This window comes from Lonchura striata, chromosome 8 (genome assembly GCF_050655825.1).
Source record: "Lonchura striata isolate lonStrDom1 chromosome 8, ASM5065582v1, whole genome shotgun sequence".
NCBI lineage: Eukaryota > Metazoa > Chordata > Aves > Passeriformes > Estrildidae > Lonchura > Lonchura striata.
The window spans coordinates 11,817,530-11,845,145 of record NC_140710.1 but is presented as its reverse complement, the minus strand read 5'-3'; the positions used below and the strand labels follow the sequence as shown (position 1 = coordinate 11,845,145).

The window sequence follows — 27,616 nt, the reverse complement described above, 5'->3', positions numbered from 1 at the left end:
TTATGGAGAATAGTGTTAACTTTCTGAGGTCTGTAGCACTTTGGGTGGAAGGTTTCTCTACATGCATCACAGTTTTCTTTGTACCATAATGCTGTCACCATTGAGCCAACATAACACAAAGCAGCTGTAGAACTTTTTTGTTCTTAGTTGCAGAGATGTTTTCTTTATCATTCTCAACTCCAGTTGCACATATCATGGTGTAAGAGCTACAGTTCTTAAAGATGAAAAATTATCTCCTGACAAAGGCAAGTATAAAAGCCTAAAAGTATGCAAGTAGTTCAGAACTAAACTAACATAGATCTTGAAATTGCTGATATCTGTAAACACTGTTTTGTAACAGTTTTTAATAAGTGAAATGATATGCTGCAGATCATGAATTAATCAAATTATAGTGAAGAGTGTGAGAGGACAGCATAAAGCAGAGAATGGCAGCAATACCTAGTTTATGCTACTTATCCCAAGGCTTACAGCATTTTCTGTCATAAATCTGTTTGGTTTATAACTAGGCCATAAAACCTTACATCAGGCTGAAATGCAGCAGGACCCTGTAGTTCAAAATTGTGCATTTATAGAGAATTACATCAGTGATTTGTTAATTAAAATGTCAGTGCTTTAACAGTTATTTACATTTCTTTTGCACTCTTATAACTTGTGCTTTCTTGACTCAATTTATGTTCCATGTAAATCTGTGTGATCTATTTAAAACTTGCTGTCTCCTTGGCTTCATCAAATTCCTTTTTATATATACAGGTGTGACTTAGAAACTACTCCTTCATAACTTTTGTAATTAGATGGGGGACCTTGCTGAAACTTCACAGGATGTTGATGAGACTGAAGTGAGTTTGGGTTTGTTTTGTTTAAAAGATGTGTGTGAGGGTAGCAAGAACACAGAATTATTAAGAGAAACTGAACAAGGAATGAGTCACAGTGCTTAGCTTGGCTCTCTTAGGAGATTTAGTGTCCTTACAGTTTATTCTGTGTTTCTTCATATCCTTAATGCTTCCCCATATCTACTTGACACTGAGCAGTCCTGCAGACAGGGAACAAGCCTGTGGATCACAATGGGGTCTGGCAAGTCTCTGTGTTTCTACAGAATGCTAGAAGTAGACCAGTGTACTCTATAGTTAAATGATCTGATTTTGACAGTAACATAACTAATCATATAGCATACACATCCTGCAGTCCTTGACTGATGGAAAAACTAAGAGCTCTAATTTAAAATGACAAGATCTTTTTATTATTGTATCAGTAATAAAACAAGGACAGAAGCATCAGAGGACCTACTGTGATGTGTACCATGTCTTGCAGTCACATTAGAAATGATCTGTAAATCAGTTTGATGGATTTCATCAATTGGAGCAATATATGCTGGACACACACCCCAGTACACATGTTCAAAACGATGTTCAAACTGCCATTAGTTCAAAACCCATTCTGTTTCTTCTAGAATGCAGTGAAATCAAGTGGAAGGAATAAAACACCATCAGTGAAAGAAGGAGAGGTAAACACCAGCTGTCAAGAGAAAGGTAACATGCACTTGGCATTCAGTTTGTAAGCTGAGTGGTGTGTACCAGGAAGAACAGCAAAATAAAGCTTTTAAGGCAAAATACATTATAGATTCTTACTTTTCGATATTGGCAAGGCTGCAGCAGGACAGTGGCTCTTGGAGACTTACACTTCAGGTCCAGGCAGTGTTACAGAGGTGACACCAGTTTGCCCCTCCCAGGACAGTTCACTTTGTCCCCAGAGAGTCAGGGTATCTGTGGGGCAGCTGCAGCTATTGCTATTCAGTTTTGGAAAGAGGAAGACCGTGGGTTATAAGGGGGTTTAAATAAGAGTGTTTGGTCCCAGTTCTGTGTCTCACCTCTGAGGTTCAGCTTCTTGCATTTAGATGTTTAAAGGTAGTATCTTTGTTCTAGCTTTTGTACTTGTCTAATGAGAGACACCTTTCATCACCTGAGATACGCTTCATGCAATAGTTACTGATTACTTAAAAAAAATTGAAATTTGATATTTATGAAGCAAAAGTAATACTGTAACTGAAATCTTCTTTATTCACAAGCCCCATGTAACCCAGTAATTCCCACTGTGAGGCTCCAAACACAGCATGAGCATTGTCCTTCCCCTTTGTCTTGCAGGGACTCACCACGCATACAGGTGCTTCATGGAAAAAAAGCAGAGCTTAACTTTGTTCCTTTCAGGAGGACAATTTTATACTCATGGAATGCTTTTCACATCCCAACTTCAGTGTGATCCAGAATCTCTGAGATCAGTGATGATCTTGGGACAGTGGAAGGAAGATATTTTTGCAGGTGTGCTGCTGTGATCTTTCTGGCTGCTATGACTGTATTCTAGTACTGGTAGTTTACCTTCTTCATTCCAGAAATTTGGTCACATTGTGCTGAGCAGCTGTGGCCTGGTTCGTAGTCTGTTTCCTCAGGAGGTTTGCTGGCAGCCTTTTGTGGGAATACCAGAGGCAAAACAGAACAAAACCCCTCCAGCCTTAGCTTGTCTTCACTGAGAAGCTGCTGCCACGGCCAGTGGGGGGGGTTTGGCTTTTTTGGATAGATTTTATTTGCCCTCCTTCCTCCCACCCCTATTTAAAAAAGAGCAGCTCGATAGCACAGCAGCAAATGCACATTAATATCAAACAGAATTTTCACTACCATTTTCATATTAACATAGGATGTTAGAATGTAAAGTGAGCTGGATCTGCACATGGGACCGCTCTTGCTGTTAAAGGCTTTAGGCTGGAACAGAGCCCGAAATTCTTAGAAGAAATCCAACATTTCCAGATCAAATATTAATTACATGCCATATAGAATTATATATTTCAAACAAGTTTTATAAATAAAAAGCTAGGCCTTTCAAACCATCAGCAATATTAATTTTGGATTTAAAAGATTATGAAAGATAACCACATAACTGTGAATTAGAAAAATACTGGCCTAGGTTGCATAAAAACCTTCATTAAATAAATACAGGAAGTTTTCACTATGAAAATTCAGTGGCGTCGTACTTAAAAAAGCCATGATGAATTAATTAACGGTCCCTTAATGACACTCGGGTTGCGTTTCACGAATCACGATCACACACAGGACGTCGGATGGCCCCAAAAGGTGACAGACTGGGTTGATACAGTTCAGCAGAAGTGCTCGGGGTGTGTGCTGCTCCTCCGTGCCGAACTCCTGCCTGCTGCCGGCTCGCCCTGTGCCCCTTCTCCTCGGGGCTGCCGCGCCGGCCCACGGGCTCCGAAGGCTCCAGAGGCGCTGCGGGAGGTGGCCGTGGCTGGCTCGTGTGTCCGTCTGTCCCTCAGGCCAGCGGGCTGCCCGCGGGGCGGGTCCCAGCGAGCGGCTCTGGTTTCCAGTCGGGCTGGAAGAAGCGGATGTCGAATGTCCGTGCCCAGTTCTCGAAGACGCGCTTCTCGGTGATGAAGCGGTGGTGGCTGCCCTTGCGGCCCCGCTCGTGGGAAATGTACATGGTGCACTCGTCCGGACCCAGAGGTTCGTAGTAGTGATAAGGTACTGAAAGATGATTAGGATCCCTGTGGAAAAAAAGAAAATAGATGGAAGTCCAAGATGTTCTTTCTCGCTGATTGAAAAGATGCTATCTTTAATGAACTGATGGGCTCAAATCCACTTTTTGTCCCAGTTAAACTATGTAGCTGGGTTTTTTTCTTGAATATCTAATAGATCAGAATGGGGCAAAGGTGTTTTCTTTACTTTTTGTTTTGCTCTCCTTTAATTCTCCCAGTTAAATGAAAGGCAGCAGTAGCTCAGAAACAAGGAAGAGTGCCGCAGGGCTGAGTTACTACTATGAAATTTGAAGTAAACTGCTTGAAAGAGATTTAAATCTAGATTGTGATTTGTTAAAGGTCTTTCAGAGGTATTTACTGAACTGGGGAAGAAAGAAGATGATAGACAGAGGTGGTTATCTGTGTCACATCAGCTCAGCTGAATGTTCCCAGCATGCTGTGCCAGGTTCCAAGAGCACAACTTCAATGAATGACTGCACACCAGGTCAGTGGTACAGGCTGCTATTGCTGGCATTTTAATCAAATGTCTAATGAGTTCTTTATTTTACAACAGCAGCTTTCATGTATCTAAGCTAAAAATTAAAACAGTTCACCCATAGTATCCATCTGACCTTGTGAACCCATTCACATTTCCCAGCGGGAAATGAGTGACTCGTGGTGACACATTGGATATGCCAAACACCAATTAGATACTTAGGATAAAGTTCATTTTAGCAGTTCTGACCTCAGTGTTTCCATGTAACATTCTGTAAATGGCACATCTGTATTACAATAAACCAGAGCAATTCATTCTCCTTTTGTTTTAATCTCTACATTAACCTGTATCTATTATGGTTTTTTTCTTTGGGCATGGGCATTTTGGGTTGACAGGAACTCACACACTCTCTGTGTCATAAATACTAAGAGAGCAGCAAGCTGTCCCAGACAGAATTACCCAACTGTGTCCCTCTCTCCCTAATTGCTACCAGCTATTTTTCTGTGGCAGAAAATTTCCCAGTATTAGCATTTAGTGAAGCCTTGGAGCTGCTCTGTGTTACACCCTGAGCTGAACAGGACCCTAGCACAGAGCAAGAAATCTGATACGGATTCAGGGCTGTCAGCTCTAATATACAGTTGATTATTTTCATTTTGAAGAGCTAATATTTAAGGTCACTTTCAATTGAATGCATCCACAATCTGTCAGTAGTCTGTGCTGGTCATTATTTTTACTGTGTAATTCTGTCACCTACGCAATTTTCTAATTTTTCTTATTTTGCTATTATCCATATTGTATATGCAGAGGTAATGTATGATATTGCTGCTGCTTTCCATTTGTGCCTTAGATTAACGTTTTAATTTGATCAGTCTGGCTTCCTTGTAACACAAAATGGTGATCAATCTTACAAGACCAGAACAACAATAAAATTACATTTCTAGAATAAGATGGATTCTAAACTTATTAAATATATTCTCACTGGAATGCATAAGAATGAAACAAAATCCTTCATCACCTCACCTACATAAAATGTATTTGTAATCTAAAGCTGCCGTTCATGTAGAAATTTATTATTTCTAAACTACAACTATTAGAGCTCAATCTTCAATTAATATTTCACTTTTTTGATACATTGGACCTCTTATTATCACTTAAATGAATCATTTGTATGGTTACTATAAATCTAACAGGATACATTTTCATGTGATGTACTTTTGTTAAGAACTACTAAAACAAATAGGCCTCTGTCTCTCATTCAGACTGCTCATCCTTCTTGCACTAAACCTGGATTTTATTCTTGAGTCCTCAACCTGTATTGCTTGGTATAAATTTACTGCTTTAAAGTAAGGCTTAGTAAAGTTGAAATCGTATCTCCAACAGACTTGGGAAAAATGCAGAGCCTGTGAGGCTGCAGGTCCCTCCAGGCAAGGTGTTTTTGAAGCCAGGGATTCCACATTCCACGGAAGGCTCTGAACTGACACCAGTGTGTCCTAGGTGGACGTCCTTAGGTCCTGCCAGGCTGCAGCAGCTCCCTGCATCCTGTGCACCGTGCCACCAGAAGCAGCCCAGAAGCACCTGGTGCACAGGTGAGAGAGGAGGAGCTCCATGCAGGCAGGCTGTGGGCTCAGGCCTTGTGTGCAGCTCTGGCTGAACTGGGGTGAGAACAGGGCAGGAATGGGGGCTGCTGCCTACAGACCTCTCTAGGACTGCTCTGCAGCTGACTGAGGTTTTACAGCTAAATTCCAATTTCAGATTTGGAATTCTGAAGGGTATTTACATATTGGAGGACCTTCTCATTTTATGGGAGTTCTGGATTTCCCCAGATTGCATGCTAGTAAGCTTTGGGTTTGAATTCCAGCTTGAGTACACTATAACCCAAATTAACTGTGCTGTGTTATCTTCTAGCTCTGCAATTAGCTTGTGTCACCAGCAAATGAAATGCATGAGTAATTTCTATACGGAAATTGCTTGCCACCTCATTTATTAGCATTAAAACAGATGCTGTTTTATCACTGACTGATACTGGACATTAATCAGTATTTTGTCAGGCTCTGCATGCATATTAATAGCACAGCTGGGAGGAATCTCGGGAAGTTCCTCTGTAAAATATCCTGTGCTCCCTGCCTGATCACCTGCCAGCACAGCACCCGTGGAAGTGCTTGTACCCCTGTCAGTCAGCTACTGTTTGCCACTTGAGTGCACATTTTCCCACAGATGGTATCCACCTACAGCAAGAGCTGGAGGAACAGCACAAAAGAAAAAAGGCAGGGAAACCAGGTCACCCCATACCACATTCTGGTCAGTCTCTTTCCTTAGAAATGAAGAGCTATAATAAATCAACCCTCTAAAACTATAGGTACTCACACACTTTGTAAAATAATTCATATTTTGATGTGTGAGTAAAGTGTCATTTATATGTTGAATAAGGGGCAAGGTGCTGTGTCAGGACCATGAAGATTTGTAGATAATCTTTTGCCTACTATTCCCAAGATCTCCTTTCCCTGACCTCCATAATTAGTCTTGTTTTCCAAGCCATGTATGCATTTTGTTATTAAGCTAATGAGGTGAGGCATATGGACCAAATAGCTCACATACAGCTTACAGTTTCTCATAAGCTCCGGGAAATGTAACCAGCAACAACTGCTGCTTTGCATTTGATTCAAAGGAACTGAAAGTGGAGAAAGAGAGAGAGGTAAGAAAACACTAAAGTATTTCAAATACCAGTTTTCAGGTGAATTATCATGGAAAATGACCTGGCAGTCAAATGAGGATTCTTATAGGAAAATTATCTGGTTCAATAACTGGAACAAAAATTATTCATATTAGTTAAAATAAGGCTCAGAATTAAGTTTCTGGGTGTTCCAGAAGGCCCATGAAGATGAGAAGAGCTAGAGAGGGTTCATCTCACTAACCCCTTGACTTTTCCTTGTGTACAGGAGTACCCTGAGACCTGCAGGGAACCAGCCTTTCTGTCCCTGCTGCCCATAATGCCATGGACAGGGGCTGGAATTCCTACAAACTCACTAAGGCTTGTCTTGTCCTTCCCAGCCCTGCTGCTGAGCACCCACAAAGGGAAGCAGCAGCACTGCAGTGCCTTCAGGAATTGTTGTGGTATCTGGGCACCACTGTCAGGCTGCTGCTGAAGGGAGGCAAGAGGAGAATCCAGCATGTCCCAGTTCAGGAGTGAGTGCTGCGCATGCAGGACTGTCACAGGGAGTTCTGAGAGGGATGTGCTTCCCATTTGGGAAAGGCTTGGACTGGATCCCTGGGCACTGGAAAGATAGTGAAAGGTGTGCCCACTTTACAAAAATGTTTGCAATGTGCATGGAAGCACAAGCTCTCATCTTATTGCAGAATGCACAAGACAGCATGAGAGCAATATCAAGCCATTAACCCCTCCTACAGCATAAATCTGTAGCAAGGAAAGGGGTTTGAAATTACTTATAGCTTTGCTGTAAAGTACTGCAAATTTGTAATTATTAGGACATCAAGTCCATCTCAGCTATGAACTCAGTGTCCAGTGAAAGTAAATAGAAATGAATCTAAAACACCTTGTTGCTAGTAATAGTGATAAATCCTTTAGTCTGTGCTCCAGACTCCTTCACTAGACTATTTTTCCTGCATGGGTGCAAAGCAGTTTGGTTAATGATCTTAAGCTAATAATTTGAGCAGAATCAACAGCATGAGATTTCTGACACCTCTGAGGTGTCCTTCACGTTACAGATGTGACACTAATTTAGTTCCATTACAGTGATCACCACATGCATTACTTATTCCACAAATTAATACTTAAAAATGAATCTGCTGAAGTTATACATTTGGTGATATTAATTATGAACAGAAATAAGATTTTTTTTTTTTCAATTTTAATGATTCTTTAGTTGCACAGCAAGTAGGATAATCACACCATCTAGCACACACACATTTTAGTTGTTTTGTTGGGACTTTTTTTTAAATATTTTTTTATTTTAATGGTAGATTCTTATTCTATCTGACGGAAAACCAGGAAATATGGCTTGCAATTACAGAATATTTCTTTCTGCTATTCTGTTCTGTTGTCTTATTCCTTTGAAAGAAAGTGTTGTTTTAATTTCTTAATGAGTGGCTGAAGAGCCAGCTAAGAAAGTTAACTCTATTTATGGCAAGAAACTCCTTTCACAGATCTTCATGGACAGCTTCTTCCAGGCATGGCAACTGAAGTTTTTCCCTTTATCACCTGGGGAATCAAGCTGAAGTAAAGACATTTCATATGACTGACTAAGAAATGACCTTTTCCCTTTTTACAACCAGGTTGTGCATACCTTTATGTTAAGATTTTTTTTATGCAGGCTGTAAGAACAATTACATCTTTCACTGCTAGGACTGATCTACAGCCTTTCTTGGGTCATAATTTAAGTCCATTTGATTTCAGTGTATTGATTCTATGAAAGCCTTTCATATGCTCTCAGTGACATTTCTAGTCTCTCTCAAAACAGTTTGTTTGTGTTTAGCTGGCTTTTTTTAATATGTATGTAAACTATTCTGACTTTTTCTGAAAAGTTAGGATTACAAATTATTTTGCAGTGAAATGCTGTCTTCTGTATTTTTAGATAATCATTTGAAGAATTACTTCCATGTGCCATGGGAGTTCAGCCACTTCTGGAGTAAGACAGACCAGCCACTTACAGAAACTGAAGTAGTATGTGTTACCAAATGAGATGACAGAGGAATGAGATGCTGTGCTGTGGAAGGTATTTGTGTTGTCTGGTATATCTAATCTAGTTTGCTATTTTCCTTGGAGAATTCATGATGAAGTCGGCAGTACATCACAGCATTTATCATCAGTATTTTGTTATAATTTGTAGAAATTCTCACAAAGTGGAGTTTAGTGTTGACATTTTATGCTGTGATTTCTTTGGGGATTTCTACAACGTGCCCAAGAAAAATGCAGATTCCTGAAGGATCCTTTTAAGTGCTCAGAGGAAAGTCAAAGCAGTCCTATTCTTTGAGATTAACCCAGCACTGCAGCCTTGCCCTCCCTGCCCCTGAAAGGAATCTGGAATTACCCAGTGAACCAGACTTGAGACAGATCACTACGTTTGCAATAGAAAATTTAAGCAAGTACTTCTTGGTGAGAGGGGTTTGTGAGCAGGTGATGAAACGTTGCACTGAGGCCTCGTTCCAGACTGCCTCCAGCTCTTCCCAGGTCACCCAGCAGGACAAATGGGATCAGCACTGGCTGGGGCAGGAACCACTCAGTGCTGGGCTAGTGCTGTGTGGGCAGGTGAGACCTATGTCAGCATCAAGGTTGCTGATGTAATACAAATTTGTCTGTAACCATATTGGTATCTTGTGGCTAATGTAATTTTGGTCTAGCACTAGAAGTTCTGAAGACTCTCCCTGTGTCACTGATCCACAGTGGGAAAAGCTTAACCAGGACCTGGGGTCTGGGTCCTGGCCATGGCTGGAGGCAGAACGGGGCTGGAAAAGCATTCACGGGACAGAGGTACAATAATGTTAATTTGAGTTGCACAGAAAGTTCAATTTAGAAACTAGTCACTGTGAGAACACTGTTCCTCTATTAATTTGGGGGGAATTTGAAAAACAAATTAAAAGTAATGTTTTCCAGTACTTCTTTCTTCAGATTAATTTCATGCCAATTATTGCATTACTTTTAGCTGATAAATATTCAGAGACTAAAGAAAGCAACAAGATGCATTAATTCTCCCACAGTACAGACAAAATTTTAAAGTATTTTATACAACATAATTAAATGCTGTTTGTTGTTTTCAGAATGAGATCATGGGACATCTTAATTAATTGCTTTAAGAGGACTGAAGACTTGTTGCAGAGGAAAAAGATTAAAAGATTCAGATATTTATCTGTAACATTAACTTTGTTGGCTAATAATGGTTCCAAAATAAATCCTACCTGCAGAAATCCGGTGGCACCATGCCATAAACATTTATCCTGTCACAGAGCTCTAATGCGATAGTCATTGTGAACCAGCCCGTGCTAAGCCAAGTGTTGGATATCTTCCTGAAAGCAAAAACATAATTAAGTTTCTAAGCTGGCAAATAATTCTTGACATTTATTTATTTATTTATTTATTTATTTATCCATTGATTGTGAAGCAATTTCTCGGCATTTTCTTCATTCTTGTAAAAGGCTTTGAAAACTGGGCAACCAAGACTACTCTGCTCATCCATCTTTTAATGATTTTTCTGGTGTCCTGTCAGTGGAGTAATCTGGGCGGAAACTTTCCTCGCTGTAATTAATTTTAGGCACAGCAACATAATATTTAGCTGACCTTCTGACCGGGTTTCTAGAAGCTCCCAGCCCCTCACTGTGACTGCTGGTAGAAACCCTTTACTTGGTTGCAGCTATGAGTGTCCCATAGCCAGCCTGGGAAATCTTCATCCTAGGAACCAGCCCCGCTGCCATCCCTGCCCAAGGGGAGCCTGACAATGGCAATGACAGCTGGCAGGGAGTCCTTAAGGCAGCACCTCTCCTGCCTTCACTGCAGGCTGGGACATGGCTTTAAAAGAAGCTCAACTGATCCCAGTATTAATTAGGCAAAGTAGGAAATACCACCCTGTAACTTCTCACAGATGTAAGGGATTTACAAGTTGCGTTTAAATTTTGCTGTATCACAGGTTCGTATCTGCAAAGGTTCACTCAGAGGTCTCTTTTCAAATGCTATTAAAGAATAAGACAGAATTGTGCCTAATGGCTCCTCACCCAGCTAGGAAAGTCCCACAGGAAGAAGTTCAAGCTTGTGTTATCTGCAGCCCAAAGAGTCCTCAGATCCCTGCTGACAGCCTGTCACAGACAGCATCTCCTGCTAAAGCTGAGGCACCAGGGGAGCAGGTGCAGACTCTGGGAAGGCCTGGGCACTCTACCTGAATGTATTAATGTTGGAGCTACATTAATTCCAATTCTTTTTCCACACCTGTATCTGCCAGATGCCTGTGAAACTTTGTCACAGCCCCCCAAAAAAGCACAGCAGAAAACACAAGGGTCTCGTCAGAGAAGTCACCAGGGAATCCCAAGTCCTGGCCCAAGTTCCAAGGCCATCTTTTACAGTTTACCCAGTGATAGCAGGATGTGGAACAGTCTTGGAAGCAGGGACCTGAGGCCACAAAAGCCACTGCAAGCAAGTGCCAGCTATCACTAACATCTAATTCAGCTGACAGGAGCCACCAGCTTCCCAAGCTAATGCTAAACAAGCTGGTTCCAAGTAGGTCACCTACAAAGCAGTAGGAGGAGATGTTTTGAGCACTGTCAGATTGAGGAATGCCTTGTACCAAAGTTTCCCATTTCCTCAGGGAATCAGACTACTACAACAAAAACCAAAACAAAACAAAACACGAAAACCAAAAGTGGTGGTATCTGTGCCAGCTGCTTAAAAGACACTTCTAAACTTAAGGGAATTCTTTGATTAAATATGCCTGGAGGATGCTGAGTGAGGAGTCTAGGTAATTTGTCCTGTCCTTAGTGGATCACCTGGTAATGTATAAACTCCTGAAATACACATTTCTACTGCTCCTGACACACAAGACTTTCAAGCTAAGCTAGCATTTGGAGAATGACATGTTATAAGCATCTCATTATTTCCAATTATGGGGCCTTATTTATTTTCTGACTGTGCACTGAAGCTTTGGGGTAGTAGTTTGTCACAATGTCAAAGCTGGGTCATAGGCTCAGTGGAGGCCTTCAGGCACAGCAACAATAAAAAACAGTGAAAATTTTTGGCTCAAAATTATTAGGAAAGAGAATGGTAGGGAAAAGCCTAAAAAAATTTGCTTCTCTGCCACCTGAGAGTTTCTGAGCACTGAATCACTAGATAATTCAGGAACATGTTCAGGCTAAGAGTGCTTTGGAGCTTGCACAAGTGGACTGTTCCAGGTGCCCAACACTTACACTCCAAAACCGAGGGCGCAATTGCAGCCAGACACGACCAAAGCTATGCACAGGTCAGAACAGCCAGCTAGGCTCTCTGCTGGGTTAGCTTTCTTTCTGTTTACAGACACTTAGGCTGTCATTTAGTGTTTTCAAAAACAGGAGAAAAACTGAATATAATTAAACTGGCTTAGAAGCTGGATAATCAAATAAAGATTCAAAAATTCATTCAAGTACCACTCTGCCCCCTTTAAATACCATGTCTGTAGGACAGCAAGACAGAAACAGGGTTAGAGTGTCTTGCATGTCATAAAAGATCTGAGAAGAGTCCAACAAAAGAATACTGTTTTTATACCCAATCAGCAGTAATGAGAGAATATGAAGAACTGTCATGTGCTTATTAGGGGAAATTATCAGATATTCTTTTATATGATGAACTAACACACTGTGCTGATAATTCTGTAGTGCACACTAAATTACAATTAAAGGCCTTTCTGCTCCACCAGAATCTCATTTATAATCTCTTTGGAAATACTCTTCCTGCAGTTATTTCATTTATGCTGCTTTTATCTAATTACTATAATATTGGTTCTGAATCGTATTTTCTTAATGTACCCTTATTCAATTATAAAGTTATTTTCAAGTACAGTCGCTTTGTAATGCCAAATATACTACTCTGCAGCCTTTGTCTTTCACCATGCTATTTAACTGGTAATGTTTTCTGAAGGTTTTTGTTAATTTCAAAATAATTTTTTTCCAAAAGACACAATACATCCAATTACCTTTCTTCTCATCATTTTCAAGATGGAAATGAATAGTCTTGATTCTTGCAGCCTTGCAATCATGCTTCTCCCTCCCTCCTTTGTTTTTTGTAGGCACTAATGTCAAGTGCTCAGCAGAACTCCCCAGGGAACAGCAGCAGTCTGGGCTATACAATGTTCTGCTCCTGCCCCCACAGGTACCTGAAGTTTTTCCCTTACAAATTATTTCCTACCCAAGTTTCTTTTCATTTTCCATTTCTTCTGTGCAGCTTATTCATTTATTTTCATCTCCTGTTTTAATCTTCTTAGCCCTTCAAGTATGCTGTCTGTGTCCTCTAAAGGAGTGGTTCATTCAGAGCAGAGCCTGCAGTTTATTAAAATCAACAGGGTGGTTCCTCAGGCTGACTTCTGCTGGCATCTGAGTGCCCTTGATTCACACTGGGAGTTCAGAGTGCCCATGACTGAGTTCACTATAAACTTGTTACAATATCATTAATGGCTCAAATGCCTCGAGAATATTTCAGGATGTGAGTCTGGTGCCTGTGCAGAAGAAGAAATGCTTTCATCACACTCACTACAGGCCTCTGGCTCTGGATGGGTGATGCAGAACCAGAAAGAGCAGCTTGCCTGAAATTGCACAGCATGTGTCAAGAAAAGAACAGGATCCTGGCAATGTCAGGGAAGGAAGGGGACCCTGGCTCCCCATGGCAGAACTGAAGCTCTGAGAGTGAAGCAGGAAGGGAAACTGTTCCTCAGAACTGGGGACAGCACGTGATCCTGGATCACCAAAAGCACAGTCCAGGAAAGGAGGTGGCAGTGTGCAGTCCTTGTGTCCAGGGCCTCCCCCTGGGCCTCGTGGTGGCCAGGTTACAGTGCAATTTATAGACTTTCATGCCTTTGTAAATATTGAGCACACAGTAACCCTCTGCACATTTCTCGAAGGGCTCAAGTGCTGAATTCACCTTCTCACTTTGCTTTCCTCTGGAAAAGACAAACATATCACAACTCGCAGGGCATCTCCCCTTGTTATCCTTCCTTCTTGTTCTGGCAGAGACCCAGATACACCAATTGGAAGACAAAGAGAAGAACTTTTAATGTTACAAAACTGACCAAGTTACTCTGTGCTCTGGTATGTGCCTGAGTCAGCCATGAACTCAGATCCACTACAACTGACCAGAGCTCTGCAAGCAAACCATGTGGGGTGTGACAAAGGCAGCAAATGCCAAGCTAACATTGCCTTCAGCTAAGAGGATACAAGAGCTTCCTCTAACATTGGTTCTGCCTTTCTCATGTAGCCCAGAAAATGAAATCTGTGCTCAAGTCCACAACAGGATTGTTCCCTGTTCAAACTTTGGTGTGTATGTTTTCTATTTGAAAGGTAGCACATCTGACTGTGAGTTACTGCACAATAAAACTACCTCTTCATTTCTGTCTAAGTGGGGATGCTGTGCCATTTTTACAGCAGCATATTTAATAAGTAAAAAACCAGAACTTCATTAAAAATAAATGTCTTTAGTGCTGGGAAGTCTTTAGTTTGAATGCCCATTTTCAAACATCATATGTGGAAAATACTCAAGTACTGCAGTGGGTCACTTACTACAAATTTGATTTGAAGATCAGCCTACAAGTCTCATAAACAGTCTCATAAAGATGTAACTATCATAATAACTTTCCATTTTTCAGTTGCAAATGTAAGATGAACTGTTCCGAAGCACCTAATGTATGACTAATGTTTATTTGTTTTACAAGAAGCTTTACAGCTGCAATGTTCCAAAAATGCTTAAATTCAATAAACAGCTATTATAATTCACTGAATGGTGGCATTTCCTCTATAAGAAAACATAACCTATCCATTCTAATTTTCCAGTGTCAGTGAAAAAAAGTTTAATGTATATTACCCCAAAGTGAGATTTAAACAGTTCCTGCCTCCTCGAGTCTATAAACATTACATCCAGGCTCTGGTATTCTAGACTGATGAGGCAGTACTCCATACAAATCATTTTGATGCGTATTTTTTACTTATGTTACCAGTGATGTTATTTGGCGTGTCATGCCACATTACGACTCATGAGGCAAAGGATTTAATGGGTAGGATTGTCCCTCTGAGCAGATCTGAAATTGGTATATATAAACTGCATTATTTTACTACTCTGTGACATTCCCTAGGTGTATCCATGTAAGTTCTCACCTGTCTTTTCCGGTCTCCCGTTTAAAAAGGTCATCAAACTGAAGCATCTTGTGGCGAGAAATCATATACACTTTTAACTGAGGCAGTATCTGGTTCATCAGCTGCAGGTTATTGTACACCAAGCCTTTGCCATCTCTCCTCATGTAGCTGCTCGGGCCCCAGAAGATGAACACAGCACCATGACTCATATTCAAGAGTTCGTTGCGATTTCGTAGAATCCTCTGAATGCTGGAGTGCGCGATGACTCGCAGGCTGGTTTTGTTCCCCACGTCTTTGCCGTAGCCGCGGGTGGGCGCGTCGTTCATGCGTATGACGCACTCGCTCTCGTCGATTCTGTGCCCTTGCCTGCTCCCCAGGAGGTGGCCCGAGCTGGTGACCAGCGCACAGCTCTTGCAGTGCATCTTCAGCGGCTGCAAAGACACACGCACTGCACAGTCAGCTGCAGACATCTTCCCTTTCTCTACACAGCTGTGTTTTACACGTTCATGGCGTATGTCACAGCAAAAACCTCACAGCAACGTGCAGAAATCTCTCCCAGCAGTCTGCCCAAATAGCTGGGGACCCATTACCTGTACATCTTTGGGGGGAATATGAATATGGTGTAGATGTACAGCCCTTAGAGTTCCTCTGTGGAGCTAAGCCCATTGTGTAAATCCTCCTTCCAACTGCTGCTTCATAAACAGGAATCACAACAGCTTCTCTACGCTTCCCAACTGCTTGGGACTTGCTATAACAGCTATAATTACAGTATCTTTTATTCTTCTGCTTAGTTTTTTTTTTTTTTTTCAGGAAATAATAAATCCTAAGTCTTCGTAAGTTCATGTGTGAACCTGAGGACAGGACATTTTGCTACGTGAAGAGATTGCTACCCTGGCCCAATCCTTCCATGCTATTTGCAAGTTGTGCCACAACCACTGTGGTGCTCTAGTACCTCCTTTATGGTTCAAAAGTCAGAACTGGTCAGTAATGTCTGTGTGCATTTTACATGACAGTGAGTTAGTGCACTGAACTTTTGCTACCTTTTCAGGTCAAAAAGTAAAATGGAATGGGAGCTGCCTGTTCAGTGAGTGCTGACCTAATGGAAGCAGAAGAGTAAAACAAGCTTCATGAAAATGCAAATGGATGATAAATCATGTTACTGAAATATGCCACCACCACAGGTATCAATTATAGAGGAGTATGTCACTATCTAATGCTCAGCATGAGAACTAAAAGGAGCAAGGGTTAACAATATTCCCAAAGTGCTACTTTCTAACAAGAACACAATAAACTGGGAGGTAAATAAAGACTGTTTGAGGGTGTGCCTTGGTAGCCCTCCAGGATATACTATCTTGCACTTGGTGTGTATCTTAGTGTATTTGAAAAACAACAAACAATGACAAAAAACCAAACAAACAACAATGCCTACCCATCCCCTGAAAAAAAAACAAACCAGCCCAACAAAAAAACCCCATCAGATAAACCCCTGGCACAGAGACTGAACTGCAGTTGCTTGATCATTCTGATCTACAGATATACAGGAATCCAATGACTACATCAATCTGCAGTGAGGCACAGCATAAAACTCTGAAGATGCATGATGTAGGTTTGACACAGTCTCAGGCCCCTGTTTGAAAATGCTTTGGCCTTGAGTACTTCATGGGAGTGTTTTATTGTAGTAATTTGGTTTTAATTTTGAAGGCATTAAGTGGTTACAATTACAGTCTGAGATTCTTTTTTTACTATGAGACTAGTTCATGAATGCTTAATGCGTTTTAATTAAAGAAAAAAATAAGAAGTAGACAATCTGCACAGTGATTCAACCAGTAAGCCTTGTATATCCATCTCCCCCAATAAACAGAGTCCCTTTCACATCTGTGGACTATAATCCAGAGCTAATGGTATGAGTGAAAATGTTCATGCCTTTGTGAGCCAAGGTTCCTAATGCAGTATTTACATGCATTTTCCTTTAAGCTTTCATCTGCCACTTTGATGAATTACCTAGTGAAAGGCTCTAAGGTGAACTAGCTGCTCCACCACCATGCTTGGAAAAGCAAGACAAGGTGCTAATGAGGTTAAAGGAAATGTAGTCAGCACCAATGTTAACTCACACAGGTTTGAATATCCACATAGCAAGGCATTTTCACTTAAACAATCTCTGCAGGTTTCTGTCCTACTGAGCTACAACTTCCTTGTTTCTTTTAAAAAAGCCTGCCACAGATCAATCAATCCTTAGGAAACAAGGGCAGCCACCAGCAGAGCTGTGGAAACTTGGGGAGGGGACTGAGGCTACCTAATGAACATTAACATCCCCCAGAACATCTATCCCAGATCTTATTTGAAACATGTTCCTTCTGGGAAAAAGTCTTTAGACTGAAACAGTCAGGTATTGCCTAGCCACTTCCTGAATGATGCATGGGGGCTGAGCCCTTGTAGCTGCTCTAGGCAAGTAATTTTCAGTTGCCTCACTCAGATTCTTTCAGCTGAAGTCTACAAAACTCGCACCTAAAAATTATCAGAGGAATTCACAGGGAACAGCCACAACATTCTCACACCAGCTGTTTATAATGTTTTGACAACAGTGAAAGCAAGGGGGGAAAATGCCATTGGCTGTAATATCATCTCACTGGGAGGCAGCAGCAGCACCAGAAATGTCATCTACTTAAGCAATAATAATGGAAGCACAAGGCAGTTCTTTGGGATTGATGACCAGCTGGAAAAAGTTGATGGCCTGAGAATAACCAGGGGCCATTAAGCCAGAAGAACATTAACTCCACAGAAAATGCTGTTACAGTAATTATTACAGTGATATTTTGGGGAAAAAAAAGCAAAGTGAAAAGAAAGCAAACCCCATGAAATATAATTATATTTCAGGAGCCTTGCTTCAAAAGGAACAGGGTGAGAGGTAGGCAGGTTTTATAGCATTTTGTTAATTACTTTGAAGTATAAAATACCATGCATGTAAAAGATGCTGACATTGAATTGTACCCATTGTTAATAAGCAGCCACAGTTCATGTGTACCTCAACTCCATGGACAGCACCTTTGTGACAGGGCAGAGCACATGGCTACTGCTACAACACAGGTCAGGCACTTGCACACCACATGAGCCAAGTACTGTCCGAAAAAACTGCCCAAATCATCTCTCGGTTCCAGTCATGGAGAGAGGGAGAACAGAGGTCACAGTACAACAAGGCCACAGTGTAGAGCCCCAGAAGATGGCAAACCAGCTGGTGCTTTTCAAGGATAGGTGGGCTATCCCAAGGGAATGAAGGCAGCAAAGGAACTCTGTCATGGGATAAACCCCATAACAGCACCTTTGTGCCCACGAGTAAGTGTAGCTTGGCACAGCTACAAGGCCAAACTGACTCCTGGCAACTCCCACTTCCAGAGACTAGCCCAGAAGTGCTGCTGCTCTATTTGGTTAATGCCTGATTTGGTTAATGAAACAAAAAACAATGCCATGGTTGTTTCTGTATTTTCCAATTTGAGGTAATTTGCTCTGTTATTGACTTTAAAATCTACATCCAGTGATCGAAGAATGTTATTTTCAGACACTTTAATCCTCAAGTGCTTGAGAGGAATAAATTGAAAAATGTTGTTCCTGATACAAAATATGTTATTCTCAGATATAATTATTTTCTTTGTGATGAAATAAAATAATTTTTTTTTTGCTTATAGAAGTCTCTTGATTTAAAAGCCAAGATTCAGATAAGACAGCTTTCTCCAGTAAAATAATGAACACTGTAAAACACACTTTTTCTTATACTGAGTACTTAATGACCTACTTTCAAGACCCCTGGGTTCAGATCACTCCATTATCAGTAGTGTAAAAATTTCTGTTCTATAAATAAAAGCCAGAGTATTTTATCTTGGCAATGATGACCTGGTCACAGCAACAACAACAACAACAAAACTAAATAAAACCAAACAAACAAACCCACCTCCCCAAAACAACAAGAAACAACCTGCAGTGAGAACAGCTCACTACTAAGTTCAGCAGAAAAAGATCACCTGTCAGTTCATGAACACCAGCATTCTTCACAGATACATCTGGAAATATCACAGATGACTTCAAAGTGTATTGGGAGACAAGAGATACCATGAAAGGCTAGAGAATATCCAAATTTGTTTTGGATGGATGACCTTTAACTAAGCACTTGAGACAAAGTGCAAAATGCTTCTCTTGGACTGCAACACCGCTGTTGTTGGCCTGCGTTTGTCTCGTGCCAGAGCTGGGATGAGAGGCTGCAGAGCTGCTCCTCTGTAGTAACAGCTGCTGAACCAACAGCATCTCTGCAGCAGCTCCCAGACTGCACAGGAAAAAGCAGTGGTACAAATAAGCCTGATGTACAGCAAAGCAAATCTGTTCCCATGTTCAAATGAATTAATTCAGTTGAATTCAGTATGTTAATGGTTGAAAAAGTACACATAAACCCTGTAAGTCTTACCGGTTCAGAAGAAAGTGTCCTTATTCCAGGGCAGCCTTGCTTTCTCTTTTTGTTTGGAAGGAGTTTCATGTCTCCCCCACCTGGTGCCCATTGTGCCTGGCCTAAGCACAACAGCTTGTGACACTCACTGTATGTTACCTCAATATTTGCTTTTATGTTCCTTGCCTTGTGCACAGAACTTAATCAACATTTCCTACATGATGCTAATGAACCCCGAGTTCACACCATGTTCAATGCAATTTTTTACTTATGGCTTGCTCTTGATTGCTGCGTCATCAGCCACCAGCAAAACCACTAAATAATTAAGGCTTTGCCAGGGATAAAATATTTTGTCCTGGCAGCTTCCATTTTTTTTTTTTTTACTTTCTTGTAGCTTTGAGCAGCTCTTAGGTTTCTCACAAGCTGCTGGCTTGGAACCACTGCTCTACCAGGCTGGCTGCTCTTTCCTAGTGCTCCTTTCCCAGAGGCTTGGAGGACAATCCCCCTGTCACAGCTGTATTGCAAGCTCTGCAGGAGCTCCAGCCATGCCCAGCCCACTGCTGGCACATCACAAATAGCTGAATGCTCCAGCTCTGGTGAGCCCCTGTCATTCTGCACTGCCCCAAGTGTAAAGCTGCTCATGTCCATCCCTCATGACATGTATTGTTTCTATCGGTGTGCCTCCTTCTTCAGTATTTTCCCTAGAAGACTGAAAACTGTAAGGCCAAATCTGCTTTTCTTTGAGAGATTCCCAACAACCTCCTTAAAGCAGAATAGAAACCCTGAGGCTTCATATTTGCCAAGTAACTTGTGTTCTGTAAGCCAATGAAGCAAGCTGTGGGGCTCAAGCTGTCTCATTACTGAAGCACAGCTGTGCACTTCAGAAGTGATTTTCACAATGCAAGGACTCTGGGAGACATGATCCTGTGAAAATAATGCAGGTTCCCTCGTTATTTTTTGTTTGTAATATATCGATAGAACAGTACTTTCATAATACTATGAAAGGAATAAAAAAATTAAAGACCAACCAACCAAACAACAAACAAACACCAAGACAAAACACAAACAAATAAATTAAACAAAACCAAACAAGCAAACAAAAAACCCAACAAAATAAACCCAACCACATGGAAGCTGAAAGTTTGCTATTTTTCAAGTCCCATCTATGAAATGATGCTATCAAGACAATCTTCTCTGAACAGTAGAAGTCATTCAGACGCATATTGGAATATTGTAGGTAACACTTCTGTGTATAAAAAGCTGGAGCAAAAATCCCAAACTGAAACACCAAAAGCATGAGAAGAGTTTTCAAGTTCAACTTGCTGATGTAAATGTCTTTTAAAGTCTCTGTGACTTTAAAAGTTTTGATTTTGTGGTGCCAAATTCAGATCTAAAAAATTGTTTTGTTTTGAGCATGACATTTTCACATGTGCATTTGAACAGGGAATGTAGCTTAATTTCTACACTCTGCATGCCAGCTCAGACTTCCCCCTCAAGTTTCAAGAAGTTTGAGTCTTTAGCCCTTATGCTAGATAAGAGCACCTTATGCAGATAAAGAGTGGTGTCAAAGAGGGGAAAAAAATCCTCTGAGCACATAAGATTTATAATTATTGTGGAAGTACACTTTTGGAACATTAGAGAATTTACCATGAAAACAAACTGCATTATCCACTGAACTAAAAGCACTGACTGCCTTCAAAACTATATCCCAGTGACTGATATCACACAAGTAAACAGAAGGGGTTAGGAGACACCACTTACCCAACATTGTTAATCCTTATACAAATCCAAATAACAAGCATTTGCAGTGAAACTTTGCAATTCAAAAAAGGTCTGGCAAGTCTGCTCATAAGAGATAAAATGCATGTCTGTTTAAAAAGATAAAACAATTGAATTTCTTATTACTTCTCTTTGTTTCTTGGACTGTGGAGCTTGAATATGCAAATATTGCAGAAACATTTTCATTGTCATTTCCCATTGATTCCTCTGAGATAGTTATGTAACTGGACTCTGCCTTCAGGTACTGGGTAAGACAGTGAAATAGTCAAACTCCAGCACATGCATTCCTCACACTAGGGATCACAGCACCTTACGTTGTATTCTGCCAAGGAATTGATTTTTTTTTTTTTTTTTTTTGCCATGATACCCTACTGAGGAGCATCTGCAAAACCTGTAGGAAAAATAAAACAATCCTATTTTGAAATGGTCCTTAGACATAATTAAATTTCAGAACATGCAGCTATATTATGAAGAGAGAAAAAAACCAGCAAATGCACTCCACAAAGCTTTCACTGGAGCAATTTCCTTAGAAAAAGTCCCGTTAAGCACATTAGTCAATGAAGAGTCTTCTGCTTGTGTGAAGTGTTTTCCGGCACATTAACTCGTTTTCAGGGGACTGCCTGCTAGTCAAAGCTTCCATTAGATTAATTAAAATATGGCTTCTCTCACTGGAAAGAAAAGGCATGAGTTTGGTTACAGGACATTGACCACCTATAGAAACTGAGCCCTTCCTAGTTACATAAAATACATGAGCAGGAGCAGCAGTACAGGAGATGAACAACAGGGTAACTTTTGGTATATGGGGCACATTTCTATTCTTATTTTAGAAACATGATTACCAAGTGCTGATGTTTTCCCCTAAGCCACCTGAAGTGAATATAAGGTGCAACCTTGCAAATTGTCAGCACATATAAAGCTAAGATTTAGAGAGTAGTTTCCATCCTGAAACCTATAAATGTGTCCCATGAGGAAGATTAGTATCAATCATAGGCTTATTGGAGAGGGAGATAGGATACAATGATAACCTGAAGCTATCAACTAGAGTAATGGTCTCAGAAGAAAAAGCAATCAGAGAAAGAAAAGAATATCCTCAGTGAAAGGCAGAACTGGAAAATCAGGCAAGAATGTATCATGTTGATGAACATGAACTGTTATACAAGAGAGAGTATCATATGAACAATACACAGGCTCTAAAGAAATGGTTATTGCCTAATGTTTATCTTAAAAGGAGTGCAAATAGGCACCCATATTACATCAAACTCTTTTACTTTTGTTCTGCAGCTAAAGTACTTGCACTATAATGAAATAGAGCCATAGGCATGGTGTCTTAACTATGCAAATTGTTATCACTGAAGTGTCAGAAAAGCAGAAATTATAATGATCTTCAGTAAAAGTATTGGACAATTTGGATTATTGCTTCAGAATGTTTTCACATCAACTTCTCTGCTTTGCTTTGGTGTGTTTTGGCAGTTCTTTCCAGTGAGTATGCCATCATATGCTCTCTCTGCACCTGTCATGGCTATGCAGGATATTTTTTGAGCTTCAAGCTTCACAGGGTCCTTTTTTTATCTAACCCAGCTTTAAAGCCAGGCATCACTGATCTTTAAAGTTTGTGCCTAATTTTTTTAAATTCAAGCGTTTTTTTCTTTCTGTGGTGCTATCTGGCTGATCCAAATGAATCTCAACTCTCATTACAAGTATTATCTCTAGAAGGCAATAATTGCAAGGACATTGCAAGGACAAAGGAAGCTTTTCCAATATTATCCAGTTTTAACAGAACTTAGCACAGCATGCAGAGCCCCTAGAATAGGCCAGATAAAATGTAAGACCAGATCTCTAATTAGAAAGTTACTGACCCCACAGAAAATTTTTCTAAAATATATTTTGTCTTGTATTTCTCTACCTGGTTGAAGTAGAGCAAAATAAAAAATAATGCTTCTTATTCTTTTGAAAGGCCTTTGTTCAAAAATTTTATTCAAATGTCTTTCCTTCAAAATCTGTCCAAAATGTTCAGCTTCATGGCCTTTTGATTCTCATGTGGTAGCTCCATGTAATCTTCATCAGCCTGTTTTATGTAAACCAGGCTGTTCTATATCCTCTTATTTCTGTCCCTCTGACTTAAGAGCACACTAGAAACTAGAGAACAAAATTCAAAAAAGGTTTAAACCCTCCCCCCTACCCCTGCAGAAGATACTGAATCAGAATTTAAATTGTTTTTCTGAGGATGTATCAGATTCTATAATACACAAAGTTGTACTACATCCCCAGCAGGATCCTAGGGCAGCCTCCACAATCACTGCCATACTGACACCAAAGACAGATGCTGGAAACAGGTACTGGCAGCTGAAGTGGCCAAAACATCCATTTAACTTAGGAGTGACAGGCTGCAGAAACACACTGCAAATTTCTCCCATGCACATATGTAGAAAAGAAGAAGAGAGAGCATTTTGTGCTAAAGTATTTGTATATTTAGTTTTGGACAAAAACCAGATGCAAAGAAAACATCTTGAAGACAGACATATAAATATTTGCATATCTGCAACTATGTATCACTACAATTTTAACTGATTTTGGATGACAACTGGGTTTGAAAAATAAACGCTTTAATTCAGGGGTCGGCTCTTTCAGTTTGGGGGTTTTGTTATATGGTCTCAAGCATTCAAAATATGTCTCTCCAATTGTTCACTATTACCAAGTCCTGAACGGGAGACAAAAATAAACACATTTATCCAATCAGGATGTTTGTATTGAGTCTATTTGTCTGCATGCAGGTTAATATGAAATTAAACACTCTATAGATGGAAATATTTAGCACTGAAATGAACCGGCCAGTGAGGGTTAATTAGACAATCAAGGATAAGAGCTGACACTCCGTCTGCCAACATGGCATTGCTGCTCCCGAGAGCCACATTGTGGCAGGCACATTCTTCTCTCAGGATTTTTTCACAGAAAGAAAGAGAAAACAATTTCTATTTCTGCTCCTTGTTTTCCCATGTGGAATGTTTTTGGAGAATTGTTTACCTGGGGTGAGTGCTTGATTGGATTCTGGTGAGGATTGTTTGAGCCTGATGGCCAATCCAATCCACCTGTGTCTGGACTCTGGCCAGAGTCACAAGTTGTTAGGAGTTAGAAATGGTAGTTTGAAAAGATAGGTATGTAGTTTTAGTATCTCCTCTAAATGGTATATTAATGCGTTATAGTATAGTTATAATGAAGAAATCATTCAGCCTTCTGAACTGGAGTCAGACACCTCATTTCTTCCCACCAGGTTCCCCTGCATTTACAATAGCACATGTTCTGTGTGGGTGAAAAGCATGAGGCTAACTGGAATCTCTGGAGGAACCGCTGAAAAAGGCTGGCTGGAGAGAGAGGAAGGTCTCTCTCAGAGGAAGGTACTCTGAGCTGCAGGGCACATGAGAAGAGGGAGCCCTTAAAAAACTGAGCCAGGGAAGAGCTGATAGCAAGTCAGCTAATTACAAGGCAAGAGCAGGGGCTGACCTTGCTAGAAGTAAAGTCTGTTTCAGATCGGTATTTCACAGATGTTTAGGGCACTGGCTTGTGGCTGTGGCACACAAATGCTTTTATTTATGCTTTACCCCAAGCATGATTCCCAAGTATTTATTTAGTTAATATTCCTCAGTAACATTCTTTGCTGAAAGATGTAACTGATCTGAAACTGGCAAAATGACATAATGCAAAATCACAGCTACAAAATGCATCTGGTCAAGGAATCGGAAGTGTAGGAAGGCGTGGCAGAGAGAATGCAAGAGGTAGGTTTAAAACAGATACTACAGAGATCAAGAAAAAGGGAACCACCTCTTAGTGAACAGCAGCAGAAACAAAACCTTCTTGCAAAGAGGTGAAATGTGGAGTCCCAGAGTCACAGGGGATTTCTGAGTGCTTTATACACTTCATCTACTTTTTATTTTACATTGTTAGTCCTAAATTGTACTCCTTGGATGAAATGTGTGTGTCATTTAAGTGCATTTTACCTGGCAGTGGCACTGAACAATTCCTGCTCAGTTCTTCCTGGGATGGGGGGTGGAGTGTACTTTACTGGATCTCTCCCTGGATCCATTTCACAATCAGAACAAGGCAAAGAGAAGTCAAAAGAAGGCAGGAACAAAAAGAAAAGATAGGTGGATGCACAGCACTGCTGTCTTTAATAACACTGAATGCACATCAAATTCAGCTCAAATTGCTACAATAAAATGGATAACAGTGGTAGTGGTGATGGAAGAATAACAAGGAGAACATGGTAGCAAATCCAAGAAGTTCTATGTTGCAGATACTTTTATAAAGTACCTCTCAGTCTTTAATTGTTTAAAAATCACCATTACTGATGCCTTGACATCTAACTGGTAACCTGTCAGCAGGAAGAATTATATTCTATAACTAATGTTTGCTTTTTAGGGCTCTGTACCACACCTGGCTGCAGCCCAGGATTCTTCTTTCATGTGAATTAACTTCTGTCCATTTCTTCAAAGCAATAGGCATATTCTAAAGAAGTTTTTCAGCACTGGATATGAAAGTTCATCTTTCCAGCTTTACTGCTCAAAAAATGCTCACCCATCTGAACAGCACATTTTTACAAGCTCAGACCTTCTCTAGAGCCACAATTTCAACTGTTGGGACAGAGGGCAGGATATTGTCTTCTTGTAAGGGAGAAACACTGGAGTGCCAGCAGTTTTTTGTATGGAAATCTGCTGCCCACATGCCCACAGTCCTGGTGCTTCCCACCCCTGGCACACCCCTGGAGCCCCGAGTTGTGCCCACCTTGCTGTGCAGGCCCTGTGCAGGTGACAGTCCCAGCCCCCAGCCTGGGCTCGGGGCAGGGTCCCTGTGCCTGCGCCGAGCCCTCGGGACCCACTGCAGCCCAGCCCTGACACCGACCTCACCCAGCTGGCACACAGGGACACGCAGGGCTGGCACACTGTGACCAACACACCTGCACTGGACAGGGCACGCCGGGGACAATCTGCCAGGAGATGGCACGAGAGCATAATCCTGGCTCAGTCACAGGCCCCGGGAGCCCAGGAGAGCCCAAAGCATTGAGGAGGGACAGCCACAGAGGACAGCTGGCAACCTGACATCCTAAAATCCACAGTGGACAAAGCGGGAATTTCACCTTGGGCAGGGCAGTGCCTGCACTGTGTCAGCCCTGCCTACTTCCCAGATTTGCAGAAGCAAGGAAAAACAGCATCCTCCCAGGAGAAGGGCCAGCTCCTGGCAGCACAGCACAGCACAGCACAGCCGGGAGGAGCCTCTGTCCTGGAAACCCACATTTGAAGAGATGCAGCCAAACTCCACTGATGTGTCAGCATTTAATTACAGCTGGAGTGAGGTTCAAATCTTTCCCTTTCTGTCGTGTGTTCTGTTTCCAGAAACACACACTCAGGAAAAAAAAAAAAAAACAACAGTGCAGGATTTCTACCACTCAAAAGTAATAATCATGCTACAGCCCTACTATTATAATTAAACAGAAATTAATTACATTTTAAAGAAGGGGACAGGTTCTGAAGGCTTAGCTGGTTTCCTTTTTAATTACTGTGTAATACTGTGAACACAGCAAAAATCTTCTTTTTAACATGCTAAATGTGCTGGGGGTTATGTTTGCTTTAACAGACTGCAAAGGCTGCTACATTTGCATTTAATTACAAAATAAGTTATTAAAACAGTTTATTTTGGTTCAATGTATATTTATTTAGCATTTGGATGGTTTCAAATAATAAATAAGATTTTTTTTTCCAATTAGGTGTCAACAGACACCTGGAGAGCAAATAAAACCAATGTATTTTCAAAAGAAAGCTTGTTAATGCAAAAACACTTGGCCTGTCACAAGTAGATTATTTTTGAACATTCACCTTTTCCAAAGGAATCAGTCTCTATCCCAAAAGCTAAACCTTTGTGACAGGAACAAAATATCACATCCCCAGAAACAGGAACACATGCAGAATCCCCACACAGAGTGTGAGCTACCCTACAGCCTGGAGTGATCTGAAGAACAACTGTGGGTAGGTGGCATCATCCCTTCCAGCTGTGGAAGGGCATTGATGGCTCTGGGAATGCAGGCTGGGTCTGCCAAACCTGGCAGAGCATTTGGGAGAAAGAAAATTCTAATTTTCAGCTCCTGAGCAGCCTTACATGGGAATCAGGCAAAGATCTTGGCAGATGCAAAAAAACAAATGTAGGCATCTAGTTCACTTGAAATTCAAATGAGGAGACAGCAAAGCTCATTTATGTGCTTTCAGGGTTAGTCAGCAGCTAAGCAAAATTTTTTTTTAACTGAAACTTTACATTTAGGTTTAGGAATAGAACTTTAACTGGGTTAAGTCCTGCTTTACACACCAAAGCTCTTCGCAGGATCTATCTCTGGGTTTCTGTATTAGATAAAAGTCTTAGGGAACCATTTCTTCACAGCCATGTATCTGATTCATCACTCCTTGGAAGGCTACAATACATCTGTCATTGAACCCTACTAATTACTAGTTAATCACCAAAGTTGGAAGTGTCAGAAGCATATCCAAAAGAGTTAAAGTGAAAAGCTGAATATTCGAAGAGCTCTGGGATGAAATTGTGTCACTTTACA

At 40.9% G+C, this 27,616-nt stretch overlaps 1 protein-coding gene across 1 annotated transcript in view; it reads right to left on the bottom strand.

The window, feature by feature from the left end:
• Positions 1 to 1,209: 1,209 nt before the first annotated feature.
• Positions 1,210 to 27,616, bottom strand: part of ST6GALNAC5 (ST6 N-acetylgalactosaminide alpha-2,6-sialyltransferase 5) — a 70,707-nt gene continuing 44,300 nt past the window's right edge. Inside the window, exons 3-5 of the mRNA XM_021527741.3 lie at positions 14,841 to 15,250; positions 9,921 to 10,028; positions 1,210 to 3,544 (exon numbers count right to left, since the gene is read on the bottom strand). Coding sequence (XP_021383416.1) covers positions 3,313 to 3,544; positions 9,921 to 10,028; positions 14,841 to 15,250 — 750 coding nt within the window. The 3' untranslated portion in view covers positions 1,210 to 3,312. The remainder of the gene's footprint in view (positions 3,545 to 9,920; positions 10,029 to 14,840; positions 15,251 to 27,616) is intronic.